Genomic DNA, 14478 nt, shown 5'->3' on the forward strand with positions numbered 1-14478 from the left:
ACCCCAGCTGTGCTGCTCCTTTGCAGGCTGCCTGGGTGCAGCTCGTCTCTTTTCTCAAATTCTATCTCAGCACCACTTCCCCTACCTTCTCCAGCCCTTAGCGTCTTCTCATTTCTTGAATTTCTAGAACGTGTCATCCTTATTACACTAACTAGCCCTTGATGAAATATGACTTATATCCATGTTTTTTTCTCTAGTTTCTGTTCCTCGTGGATAGCTTACCTCCTCAAGAAGACTGCAAAGCCCCTCAAGATAAGGATGCTATTTTCTCATGGATTAGACAATGATAGTACCCGACAGGGAATTCAACAAGCTCTCCCTGATCATTAACAGCAGTACTGGATTTCCTTGGTGACATGGAGGATAGGAATCCACCTGCCAATGCAGGGGACACGATCCCTAGTTCGGGAAGATTCCACATGCTATGGAGCAACTAAGCCCGTGCCCCACAAATACTGAAGCCTGTGAGCCTAGAGCCCCTGCTCCACAAGAGAAAGTACCTGTAGTGAGAAGCCCGCTCTTGGCAATGAAGAGTAGCCCCCACTTGCCACTTAGAGAAAGCCTGTGCAAAGCAACAAGGACCCAGTGCAGCCAAAAATTAATTTTAAAAAAACCAGCAGTCACTACCAATTTTTACCTCAGTTCCCATAGCCTGATCCCTCCCTTCCAGGAGACAGGGGCAAACCTGGCCAAGGAGCTAAAGCCAGGATCTGAGAAGCAGGACCTGGTCAAGCAGGGGACAGAGGGCAGCAGTAAGTCAATGTCAAAAGCAGAGAGGTTGGATTTCATCACTAAGATTAGAAGCTGAGTAGATTCATGAGTGGAGCAGAACAAGACATGAATAGTATACAAAGGGAAAACTTCCAGAAGGCTTCAGTACCCAGAGGCTAGCTGTCTGCAACAAAGCACAGATGAGTGTGGTCTGCCCTTTGCACTGTTGGGGCACAAGGCAGACCACCCCCAAAATATCCTCAGCAGGATGATTTTGAATTAGTAACTTAAGAAATTGCAAATCCAAGGACACTATAACACCTGTCTCCCTGAAATCAGGAAATAAATCTCCCATTTGAAAGGTCCTCTCTGTGTACCAGGAGGTTGAAAGACATCCTTATCCACAGAGATAGGAAATTCAGGGCCAAGAAGTCTGTATAAACAAAACTTGTTATGCTTCTTTTATTTACAACCCCAAATCCAAACTCTGTTTAGACTCACTTATTAAGCACCCATAGCCTAAGTTTGTCCTGATAAGCCCTCTCAAATTTATTGTCTAAAAAGCATAAAACTTACCTGCTTTAGCCACGTCTTATATCCCATTTCTGAGACCTCCATGTGCATGAATTAAAATTTGTTACTTCTCTCATTAATCTGTCTGGTGTCAATTTTATCAGTAGGCCAATCAAATGGAGTGAGGGGAAAATTCCTCCTTCTTCACATCTTTTAAGTTTAGAATTTTCTTGAGTGAGGTAAGGAACTCAGATGTGTTCCTGACTGAAGTAACTTAAAGACGGAAAAACTTTGATATTCACTGTTACATAAGACAACCTACTGTCTACAGGGCTTTTTTTTTCAACAAAAGCCACCTTTTAAGACAGACAAGCTGAAGAACAGAAGAGGACTTCCCTGGTGGCCCAGTGGTTCAGAATCCACTTGCCAATGCAGGGGACACAGACTGATCCCTGGTCCAGGAATATTCCACATAGTGGGGCAACTAAGCCCAAGAACCACAACTACTGAAGCCTGTCTGTGCTACAACCCGTGCTGTGCTACAACCAGTGCTGTGCAACAAGGGAAGCCATCACAATGAGAAGCCCAAGCACTACAACTAGAGTAGCCCTTGCTTACCGCAACTAGAGAAAGCCTGCAGTGCAGCAGCAAAGACCCAGTATGGCCAAAAAAAAAGAGGAAATTTATGATACTTTTATCCCATAAGAACTCATATCCAGTATGTACATAATGTACATGTATGGTGAGTGTGTGTGTAAAACTTGTAAAATCAAAAAAATAAAAAACCAAGACTTTCCAGGGCTGGGGCAGGAAATAAGCTGAATTTGAACAACAAAATATATATATATATATATATATATATAATATTGGATTATAATTCAAAATACAAAATAACCATGAATTTATAGAAGTTTAAGTAGGTAACTGAATATATAAATAATATGTAAATCTTTTGTGCAGAATTTCAAATATAACTGAATCACTTTGTTGTACACCTAAATTAATACCAATATTGTAAATCAACTGTAAGACAGAGGATGAGATGGTTGGATAGCATCACCGACTCAATGGACATGAGTTTGAGCAAACTCCGGGAGGTAAGTGAAGGACAGGGAAGCCTGGCATGCTGCAGTCCATGGAGTCACAGAGTCAGACACAACTAAGCAACTGAACAACATAAAACAAGTTTTCCTCTGGCCAAAAGCCAATTCATCCATGAACTCTTCCAGTTCTACCAGCAGGTATTTTATCTACTGCATTTGAAGTGTGTTTCTGTGTAGTAACTGTACAATATTTATAGTCATTTAATGTCTTTTGTCCTCCCACCTTAACTCTAAATGTTAAATAACCTAAATGAAATGGCACTTGTCTTGCTCACTTTGCATGTTCTTTATAGTGTTAATCTCACAGCTGATGCTCAATAAACTAAGCACTATTTAAAATATGCCTATCTTAATGTTCCTATAATCATAAATTATACCCTTGAAAGAGACATGAGAAGACTTCATTATCAACAGATTTTAAATCTGAAAGCCATAAACCTCAAATTTCAAAGGTCAAGTACCTTTTAAGACATTTACCACTCCTCTATAAGCTGTATAAAATACATTTTGACAGGCCATTTGGCTGCCACACAGGAAGGCCATTAGGCAAAGTATTCAGGCCTGCCTGTCCGGAAGATTCAGGTGCCCATGAGGTAACTTTGGTTTTAAAAAACTGCACTTGAGTCTCAGAATTTGTTGCTTCTGGTTCATTGCTGCAATTTTTTTTGATGTATAACATAACTACATTTAACAATGTATTCCAATATCAAAGAGCAAAGTTCAGCAATGCAAACCACAATTATTCTTGCGCCAACCTAACATTACAATCACAAACAATGCATTATATATAAGCTATTCCTCTTTCAATATCACTGAGCCTACCCTGTGTTCTAACTAGAACAGGCATTTGACAGCTCTAGTTTTCTTCCTATAAAGAAACGATAAATGGTTTCTGTTGGATCCTTCCCAATAGAGATTTCAGCAAGATATAAAGAAAGCTTCTTAACGAGGAGCGATAGCAAACTACATTTCACATGGCAAGTTTCACATCGTCCTTCAGAGATTCCAGCATAGAATGACAGGTCTTCAGCAACCAGGGGATAAACCGCATCACTTCAAATTCCTTCCTAGCTCTAGGGTTTGTGAAAGTATCAGGCTATTTTGATAGTTTTAGGTTTCAGGTTACTGAAGTAACATGAATCTTTGCTCAGTCTTCACATAACACACCTCCATGGCACCAGTATAAATTCTATTAAACACTTCAGAAACTTGTAAGAGGCACAGGACTAAAACACAAAGCATACCTGGGAGCTGTTCCATACCTATCAGATGTGTGCAATCAGCTCCAGTTAAATAATGGCCTTTTGGGGGCTTGAGTTTAAACTGAGTTCAGGGGTGTTGGAACTTACAAACAGGTGATACTTGAATCACACAGGCAGAACTCTTCTTACCACTATGATGAACAACTATAGTTGTTCAGCGACTAAGAATACCTGAAAGATGGAAGGCAGGAAGAGGAGACAACAGATGAGATGGCCGGATGGCTTGCTCAATGGACATGAGCTTCAGCAATAGAATGAGCTGAACTTTAGGTAAATAAAATCAGGGAAAGGGCCACAACTCTTAATCCACATGATCAAAGACTTAAATGACTTTCCAAATTCATACAGCTTATGCACAGAGACTGGTCTACATGAGCAAACTCACACTCTTCACATGGCATACTTGATGTGTCTGTCTCATTACCACCAGACAAATTAAACTGTTTGGGGACTTCAAATCAGAATCCACCTGCCACTGCAAGGTACACGGGTTCCACCCCTGGGCCAGAAGAGTCCACATGCAGCAGAGGTGGGCCCATGCTCTGCAGTCCACCCACCTAGAGCCTGTGCAAGAGAAGTCCATGCACGGCAGCTAGAGAAAGCCCCAGCCAAGCAACAAAGACCCAACGCAGTCAAAACAGTTTTTAAAAACTAGATCTTAAAATTTTCTGTGTATACAGATTCTGAGAGGAAGGTAAAGAAAAACATTTTGGCTTTCTTCAGCTGTCATATAAGCAAAATTTCTCTTTATCCCAAATCATAATCTACACTGTAATGATAAATACGGGTGTGTACTGTGTCCACATGCAAAATTCTTAACTACTGGGTGAAATCAATAGATCACATACATAATGTGAGTGGCACAATAAAAACTGCAATATACAACTGACAGAAGAAATAAAGTCAGCTGCTTTTAGAGAGCAGGAAGTTGGGGGCAGACAAACAGATTGCCATTTTTTTCATCAACAGCCTGTCCTTGGCTCTGCCTATGGTACCCAGTTTTTGTTTCGGTATTGCTGTGAAGGGTTTGGTTTTTTTTGGTTGGGGGGGGAGGGCAATCTATCACTGGACTACCAGGGAAGTCCCATGTGAAGGTATTTTTTAGATGATTAACACAACTCTAATATGTGAATTAAGCTCTTAGGTGACAGCAAATCTTCATAACTCTTAACAGAAAATATAGTTCTCTCTGTGACTGTAAAGATTTCCTAAGACCAAACATGAAAACCTGATCACTTTATAATTAAGAACTGCAGTGTACTTGTTATTTTAAAGCAAAGATATTGACATGTTCACAATTTTATTCATTCTGATACCTACTTTCACAATTTTTGCCCTAATCTTTTATTCTTCACTTAGCATTTTTTTTTCATTTATTTGAAAACCTTAGTTGCCCTATTTTATTTTACTGATTACAGTACCTCTTCATGCAGATCAGTCTTCTGGGCAGAGAAGCCAGTCAGCCTTTCCACATTATCAAATATGAACTTTGCCTCTTATGGCCAGTTAATGAATTTCTCTTTAATCAATCACAAAACACTCTGGGATCGTGCAAAGAACTCAGTCATAAATATTATGTAGGCCTGCTAACTTTAATAAAGTAAAAAAAGCTAAGAAACATATTTACCAATTCCTCAAAGTAACCTCAGTTCTTTTAAAGAATCAACCTATAGAAAACCACCAAGCAACATGGAACCTTTATTTTAATATGATTACTGTACATCTGCAGTATTGGAGTAATCCTTTTACAAATGGAACTAGAAGAAACAATGACAAAACCAAACTGGCATTTGATGTGAATCCACAGGAGTTTAAGCTTCAAATCCAGCCAAGAAGTTTGTTACAATCTCTTTCAGCTTTGCATCTGCCTCTTCTGAGATCTTTCCATCGGTCCTATTTGCAAACAAAAGCAGATCAGTTGTGACCTGGGCAAAAATTCAATGACTAACCTAATTACAGAATTCAAAAGAATTTTAACAAGACTTTTTATTTTAAAGCTTACAAAAAAAGGAGACATCAGTTGTGTTCATACCTGATTTTGCCCAACAGGGTTTGATGTTGGCTGATAACGTGCGACAAGAAAGCATTCTCAAATTTTGTGATCTTGCTGGGCTCCAGCTTGTCAAGATAACCCCTGACACCCGCATAGATAACAGCCACTTGCTCTTCAATAGCCATGGGAGCTGAAATGAAAGAAGTAAGTTGCTCAACAAATGCATGCCATTGTTCCCAGTTAGAGACTTATTTTTTTCCACAAATTATTAACATGTCTCCATAGATCACGGAACTTTACAAGTAGAAATTCCATATTAGTACTCCTTCCCACCTCCCTGGAGAAACAGTTTTTTCCTCGTATTGGTAAGCCTTGAAGTACAATCTTTGCACTTATTCCATGAGCACTATACATCACCCAACAGGATTGTTTTGGGTATAAACAACTTGCTGAAATTTTATAGTAAGATAGTTTTGGCTGCACCACATAGCTTGAGAGATCTTAGTTCCCCAACCAGGGATAGAAGCCAGGCCCTTGGCAATGAGAATACAGAGGTCCTAACCATTGGACCACTGGGGAATCCCCAACACTAACATTCTTTATTAGTTACTCTTTATTAATTATTTATTAGTTTATTAGTTATCTATTAGTTATCCCTTGTGGCTCAGCTGGTAAAGAATCTGCCTGCAATATGGGAGACCTGGGTTCAAATCCCTGGGTTGGGAAGATCCCCTGGAGAAGGGAAAGGCTACCCACTCCAGCACTGTGGCCTAGCAAATTCCATGGACTGTATAGTCCATAGGGTCAAAGAGTCGGATATGAGTGAGCGAGCTTCACCTTCAACGTTCTTTTAAATCTGCCAGATTCCACACGTATATAGCCAAGGCAATGGTGGGGAGACATACAATCTACTATGTCTTAATTTCCAAAAGAAAGGTATTATTATACCCTTCCTAGCATTTCCATTGAAATAATGACTGTACTTTAATTAAAACAGGTTATCAATCACATTCAAAAGGCAACATCTTTAATCAAAGGTAATGACACATACTACAGTTTGTAAGGAGCTTTGTGATAGTCCCAGGTCCTAACAGAGTAGGAACTTGACCAAATGTACAACTCACAATACTGTCCTTGCTTGAGCAACTCAGTCAAACGCACACCACGACTCAAGAGTTGTTGAGTGGCAGCATCAAGGTCAGAACCGAACTGGGCAAAAGCAGCAACCTCACGATACTGAGCCAACTCCAGTTTCATGGTACCCGCCACCTGAAACATAGAAATGGTTAACTCAAATAATACAAAAATACTTCAATGACACAGACCACCATACAAATACATTTTTATTTTTAACCTAATGACAAAGTGATACAAATTACCTGTTTCATGGCCCTGGTTTGGGCAGCAGATCCAACACGGGACACAGACAAACCAACATTAATGGCAGGGCGGATACCTTTGTAGAACAATTCTGTTTCCAAGAAGATCTACAATGTAAGGACAATTGAGAGGCATATCAGCAAGCTTAAAGAAATCAATTATTTTTCACAATTAAGTCACTATAGCAAAAACTGAAGCCCTAAAACTGAAGAATGCTAAATGGCTTCTTATCCTAAAGAGCTCCTCAAATGTTTCACAACTCAAAATCATCCTGTATATTCCAATGCTGAGATGAGGAGGTGAGATGCAAAAAAATTAGGTACCATATTTACATTAAAACTTAAATTGGTGAAGTGATGTGATCTCTCTAGGATCTGCTTCAAAATTACACACACAAGAGAACCGTGGGGAAAAAGAAAGCAAGAATGAAGTATACTATACCATCAATACGTAAACAGGTGGAATGTGTGGGGTTTCATTATACTATTCTCTTTACAATTGAGGTTTTTCCATAATGAAAAGTAAAAGGAATTTAACAAATTAGTTCAAAACTACCAGTCTCAATTACTGCCTTGAAATCACCAAAGTTTTCACACTTATTTCATCATAAAAATAATACCTGTCCATCAGTGATGGAAATGACATTTGTTGGAATGTAAGCAGACACATCACCAGCTTGCGTTTCGATGACTGGTAGAGCAGTCAAGGAGCCACCACCAAAAGCATCGTTCATTTTAGCCGCTCTCTCCAGGAGTCGGGAGTGCAGGTAGAATACATCACCAGGATAGGCCTCACGACCCGGGGGTCGGCGGAGCAGCAGAGACATCTGACGATAAGCAACCGCCTACAGTATAGAAAAGTGCTCATCTATTAGACAGGAGCTACATTTGTCAACTACCACATACAAACATATAAACACGTATAAAAGTACATTTCTTTTGACCTGTTTGGATAAGTCGTCATAAATGATCAAAGCATGTTTGCCATTATCCCTAAAATATTCTCCCATTGAACATCCAGAATAAGGAGCCAGGTACTGAAGTGGGGCAGCATCTGAAGCAGTAGCTGAAACCACAATGGTGTACTTCATGGCATCTGAGAAGAAAATAAACATTAAGTTTTACACGATTATTAATACTGTGATTTTAAATTAGACACTACTAGAATAAAAATTAAGCACTTTACTACTGTCATTACTATTAAGATTACCCAGTCTAATAGCTTCTACTTTAAAGAAACTAACAAAACCTTAAGTTACTGCTCCTTTATACTACTGATACAGTGTTTTACTTACTACTTTTGTACTGACTTGTATTAGTAGAAATTTGAATTCATTAGGGAGTAATTAAAATCAGACTTCATTATAAGCATAAGCTAGTCTAAGATCTGCAGCACCCCAGATAACTGCAATGAGACTGAAATTCCTTAATACCTGCATCTGTAAGTCTCTTCACCAACTGGGCAACAGTGGATCTCTTCTGACCAATAGCAACATAGATACAATACAGCTTCTTCTTTTCATCAGTCCCATCATTGAATCGTTTCTGGTTAATGATTGTGTCAATAGCAATTGACGTTTTGCTTTAAGAAAAAAGAAACATAAACCTTACAAAGTACTTCAAAAAACTCCCCAACTTAAATTCCACTACAAGTTACTCTCATATTACAGTCTACTCTCGTCATATAGCCAAAGTATTAACATCTACCATTCCAAGTCTAAAGGTAATCTTTCAATAGAGCAAATTTTCGTTAGAACTTTTAACAAGCTGTTAAGTCTTTACCCAGTCTGTCGGTCACCAATAATCAGCTCACGCTGACCACGGCCAATTGGCACCAAGCTATCCACAGCCTTAATGCCAGTTTGCATTGGTTCCCGCACAGAAATTCGAGGAATGATCCCAGGGGCTTTCAAGCCAACTCGTCTTCGGGCCTTGGAACCAATTGGACCCTGTTAAACAATAAGAAGAAACCCCAGAACAATCAATTTGGCTCTTTGTTTTGAAGCTACAACCAAATCCAATAAATGTTAAACCTACCTTTCCATCAATGGCATTACCAAGGGCATCGACTACACGACCCAGCAGCTCCTCGCCGACTGGAACATCTACAATAGCCCCAGTTCTCTTCACAATATCTCCTTCCTTAATAAGTTTATCATTTCCAAACACGACAACACCAACATTGTCAGGCTCCAAGTTCAGAGACATACCCTATACAAAAGACATAAATGAACATCATGAAGCCAGAGTGGCACTTCTTCCCATACACCTACACTACATGTGAAAATGGAAGGGGGAGCAATACCAACTTTTCAGATCTGGTTCACTTCTATTTTTCCACCAATCTTCGATAAACACTTGTCAAGTTCCCTCGAATAATCAGAGTTTAAAATTATAAGCCAAACATGCACCTTACCACATCCTCTAAACACTAAAACAAGCAAAGAAACTGAACTGCTTAAGCTTCTTCCACTGCATTTCCTTTGACTGCAGTTTTTGAATGGGGTGACCAGTATGAAGTGAAGTGTCAGGGTCAACTAGGAAGACACACTTGGTTTACATCTGTGAGAACTCATAAACAATCTTTTTTTAAAGATTATCTAGTAAGAACCTGTATCCATCAAATCAGTAAAAAGTGAAATTAAAAGCTACCTAATCAAGAACAAATCTGTACAACGGAACAGTGCTGGGTCATCTCATCATATTTCAAAATGGTAAGATTTTAGGTCCCTAGCTCATACATAATCAATGCAAAAAGGCTAGTCCAGGAACTGAATCTGATCAATAAATAAAGCTCTCAAGAATTACAGAGTAAATATATATATGTAAAAAAAAAAGAATTACAGAATAAATATGGAGGAGTACCATGGAATACCATTGCAAGTACAAAACCTTTAGTCTAAATCTCTGATGTTCAACAGAGTAGCCACTAACATCATATGGCTATTTAAAATTGAAATTAGTAATTGCCCTGTTACCCAAGTCAGAGAAACTTCAGTAGTTATCACATCCATATCTATAAAACATTTCCATCATGGCAAAAGTTATTTCAGACAGTATCAGTCTGGACTCCTAGATCTTTAAAAGTTAAATGAAAATGAGTTCCTCTATTTCAGCCTAACCTTTCAAAGATACACACGATAGATAAAAGGGTAAATTTTTAGCCAAGGTCTGAGGGCTACCGATAAAACACTTGGCTCCATAATTAGTCTTTCACACCAACAGGTTCTTTTTCCATACTGGACACCAGCAAGAGAACCAAGACGATCTTCCCCCATCTATGTGATTAGTGGGTAATTCTACTGCCCCTGGTCCACCTGGATATCATAACTCTGCTTTTGTCAGAGAACCCATGACTCCAACAACTCTGACTTCTCATCTTACTGGCCAACTACGATAATCTAATAGAAAAAAGGACACTTCTATTATTAGTGCTTTGATAGCTATACCACTAGCTCATGTCTCAACCATAGGTCTACTCCTACAAAAAATACAAAGTCAGTGACTTCCAACTTTCTGCCAAAAATGAATTTAACTAATCAAATGCTTTTGTATAGAATGATCTTAACAGCTACGAACAGACGAGCTTTTCACAATCTGGTTGAAGATTTACCCAATTTTGTATTTCAGTGCTAATGGTTACAACTTATGCATAAATCAGTCCAGAGGGTAAAAGTTTGGTTAACAAAAGAATTTATTCTCTTCACAATCTATAGTAATGACAAACACAAAATCACTGAAGCAGATTCTAATTCAAAGTTTAAAAAAAAAGTGACACAATCTCTGAATTACTAAATAACAGAGGAAACACCAATGCTAAAACTATAAAATCTCATTTTACAACTTACCTTTAAACCTGAAGAAAACTCTACCATTTCTTCTGCTTGAACATTTCTTAGCCCATGTACCCGGGCAATACCATCACCAATACTTAAAACACGCCCAGTCTCTTCAAGGTCAACAGAGGTATCGGCTCCAAGAATACGCTCTTCAAGAATAGAGGACACCTCAGCAGTGCCTATTAAGAGAGGACAATTTCATTACAAAAAACAGCCTGGCCCAAAGATCTTTTCAGAACTCATTTCCCCAACAACATATAAACTATAGTTGTGATCATAATAATCAAAAAAATTTTATTCTAAAATTAACATTTTTTAAAAAAAGCTTGATACCTACCACTATGAAAACGAATCCACGTGACTGAGAGAAAACTTCACGAGACAAACATAAACCAGGTAAGGAGCTAATCAAATTAAGCAATATCCCTAAAATGAATATTTTCTATCTCCTAATTCTTTGGTTTAATTTCTTAAGAAATCTGAAACTTGAATTTTTTGGCTAAATTCTATAAAAAAGTATATCTTAAAATGCAACCGCTTAGGAATTCCCTGGCAGTCCACTGGTTAGGACTTCGTGCTTTCAGTGCCAAAGGCCCAGGCTCAATCCCTGCTGGGGGAACTAAGATCCCACAAGTCACTCAGGCAAAAACAAGAACACCCCAACTGTTTAACAAAATATAAGTACTGATAGCCCCTGCATTTTGAAAGTTCATTTATGTCACCTCACTTTGACAAAAAAAGGGTAATTTCTTCTTCACACTTTAATCATTTCAGCCAAGGAAAAAATTCATTAGAACGCCCACTTTCAAATAGTGATGAAAAGCTGTTATTTCTCCCTTTCAAGGGAAGCATGTATTATATTCCTCATCTTGGCATACAGACGATACCTAACTGTATTTCAAAAGCCCTAATGCACATCTCAAAAAAATTTCCCAACCTACAGAATCTTAAGTGTACCTCCTCATTTCTCTATTGCATTTACAATGTGCAAATTCAGACTGCCAGGTATAGGTTACCAGTTCCTGTTTTTAAACACATCGTCTTTTCCCAATGTCTATTAGGAAAGGGTTCATAGGTCAGAAAGGAGCCTACCACCTGACATATACTGATACGGACCAAGAAGTATTCATTACGACAAAAAAGAACCTGTGCTCCCATCAAGAGAAATAAATAATTACAGTTCATTTCACTAGAAGGGAACCTACCAAAATAGAGCTAAACGGCATATTATGGGTTCAGAATCTAAACTTCCACAGTAACTAAAATTGAGAGAAAAAAATTCACTAATGGAAAAAAATCCAAAAAATATTCCCAGCAGGTATGTAACCTACCTAACATTTATCATTTAGTAATAAGATAGTAAGTGTGGTCCAGACACAGAAATAATGACTTACCGGTTTTCTGAGGACGAGAGTTAGACGCATGCAGGTTCCTTGCAGCAATGAAGGATGATCCCAAAGCATTTTTGGAGATCTAGTGCAAGAAATTTTCTTTAAAAATCTGATTTTTAAAAAAAGCCTTTATAAAATTAGCAAGCTTAAACAAATGCAGGCTTGGTATGATCAAATTATCAGCACAAATATTAATCACGTGAAAAAGCATTTATCGATATACATGAAAATGTGTTAATGAAGTTCCTGGTACACTGTAATTACACTAAAAAGCAACTGCTAACAAAGTATCTTTCCTTTTAAAGGCACCAGATAAATATTATTTTGACTTTAAATGTATTTCAATTGAGTTGTGGAAATCCTCAATTTTATAAACTGCTTCCTAAAAGGGGCAAATCTCAATAGATTTTCTATTCTAATCTTAAAAAGCCTCTAAATGTTGAGTTTGGTTAGAAACTAAGAGATATGGCAATATGCATTTTGTTTTCAAAAAAACTCCCTTCAACAAATCCTGCAGGAATCCGGACCCTCCTTCTACAACTGTGCTTGGTCAAGGCATATTCTGAAGGCATTCCCTTCTACAGGACTAGGATGAATGTCCTTGAGAACTTCTTTTTTGTTTTTGTTAATAGAAATCCAAGATGTTATCAGCGGTTGTGTTAGGGCAGTAAATGGCCAACGAATTTATTTAGCTTTCCAAACTGAGATTACTCTGAAAATGAAAACACAAGTAAATGTCAAAGCGTTTACATAACCTTTAGGGGTTATGTCCTTAACGTCAAGGGATTTAAGTAATGAAGGGCACTGACCTTCAAGAGATTCTCCCAAACTATGTTCTACTTTACTTTTCAATCACTAACATTCCTCAAGGATGAAATCTTAAAACAAGTCAAAGCACCAGCAACGAAAGTCTGCCCAGTGAGACAGTCTGGAAGCCAGCTCCTCCGCTGTCAGGGTGGCGCCCGCACTGAAACGCGTTATTTGCACCTGTACGGTGTTTTCACGATCGTTTCGCTATTCGGCACTAAGAGATCGCATATAGAAGCACTAAGAAAGGCACCTTCATTTATTGCTTTTCTCTGAACCGACCTCGGGAGGAGGTGAAATGCCGGGGCCTGCTGACCTTCACGCGATGCTCCCTACCTTGCTTCAACCCGGGCTGACAACAGTTCTCTGACCTTCAGCGAGGAAGGCCGGGGAGTCAGTGGGACCCAGGCTCCCCGTTTCGGAGCAGGCCTCGGGAAACTAGCGCCCCAGCCCTGACCTTCATCCAAGGCCCCTCTCCGGCCTCTCGGACGAAGACTGGAATCGTCCCGAGGCGCCATCTCCAGACAGCACGAAGGTCACTGTCCCGTGCAGCACCCTGCACCCTCCGGCACCGGGCGAGCAAAAGAGCCCTTCGCCGACAGCCCAGGCCAGGCCGAGCGGCCAGCGGGGCAAGATGGCGCCGCCCGCCACAGCCCCTCACCCTCCGCACAGAAAGAGAGCCCGAGCCGGTGCAATCGCCCCCCGCCGCTGACTCGACCCTCCCTCCAGCCAGCCTCCCGTGCTCACCAGCCCGGCTCGCCGAGGGAGGGCGCGGGCCACGGCCGCGGCGACGCGCACGGACAACATCTTTGCAGCTCCTCCTCAGGTGCTTCCTCCGCAGCCGCAGCCTCGAGACTGACTGGGACAAAATGGCCGAGCTGCGAGGAAGGTCAAAGCAGTCAGCCCACGTGACCCGGATGTACCGCCCCTCGCTTCACCCCCGGACGCGAATCTGCCAGGGTGGGGGTGGGGGGTTAATTACTTTCTTCCTTTAAGTATAATTTTTAGATTTTGAACCTCCAAATGACTGATTAGACGTTTGCCAGCTTCGACCCAGGCACTGGTTACATATTTACTTTTATCTTCCTCATCGACCTTGTGGTTGCCTTGGGCGACCACATGGTTATAGCGGAACTGGCTGAGAAGCAGTTTCCAGGCCGCATCCTGGTAGAAAAATGATGCTGCCGTCCCCTTGTCCTGGGGAGCAGCTGGCTAGCTTGACCATCAGGGAGGTTGACTGCGGCGGGTCCCGAAGATACAGCTATTAAACCTTGGTGATGTGGGTGCAATAGTTACTCCTCTTGGGCGTGTAGGGAGCAGAGCATTTCCTGCTGTGAGAATTAACGCAGATTAATACCGCACAATTGCACTCATCTCACACGCTAGTAAAGTAATGCTCAAAATTCTCCAAGCCAGACTTCAGCAATACGTGAACCGTGAACTTCCAGATGTTAAAGCTGGTTTTAGAAAAGGCAGAGGA

At 40.1% G+C, this 14478-nt stretch overlaps 1 protein-coding gene across 1 annotated transcript; it reads right to left on the reverse strand.

Annotated features, from left to right (window-relative positions):
* Positions 1-5264: 5264 nt before the first annotated feature.
* On the reverse strand, positions 5265-13872 carry ATP5F1A (ATP synthase F1 subunit alpha). Its single transcript, XM_052660235.1, has 12 exons — positions 13746-13872; positions 12195-12273; positions 10810-10979; positions 8999-9172; positions 8744-8910; positions 8395-8543; positions 7906-8057; positions 7582-7806; positions 6962-7069; positions 6707-6851; positions 5622-5772; positions 5265-5482 (listed from the first exon to the last, which is right to left on the reverse strand). Exons 1-12 carry the CDS (start codon positions 13803-13805, stop codon positions 5401-5403), a joined length of 1662 nt encoding a protein of 553 aa, XP_052516195.1. The 5' UTR covers positions 13806-13872; the 3' UTR covers positions 5265-5400.
* Positions 13873-14478: the final 606 nt, after the last annotated feature.

The sequence above is a fragment of the Budorcas taxicolor genome, chromosome 22 (assembly GCF_023091745.1).
Source record: "Budorcas taxicolor isolate Tak-1 chromosome 22, Takin1.1, whole genome shotgun sequence".
Classification (NCBI taxonomy): domain Eukaryota; kingdom Metazoa; phylum Chordata; class Mammalia; order Artiodactyla; family Bovidae; genus Budorcas; species Budorcas taxicolor.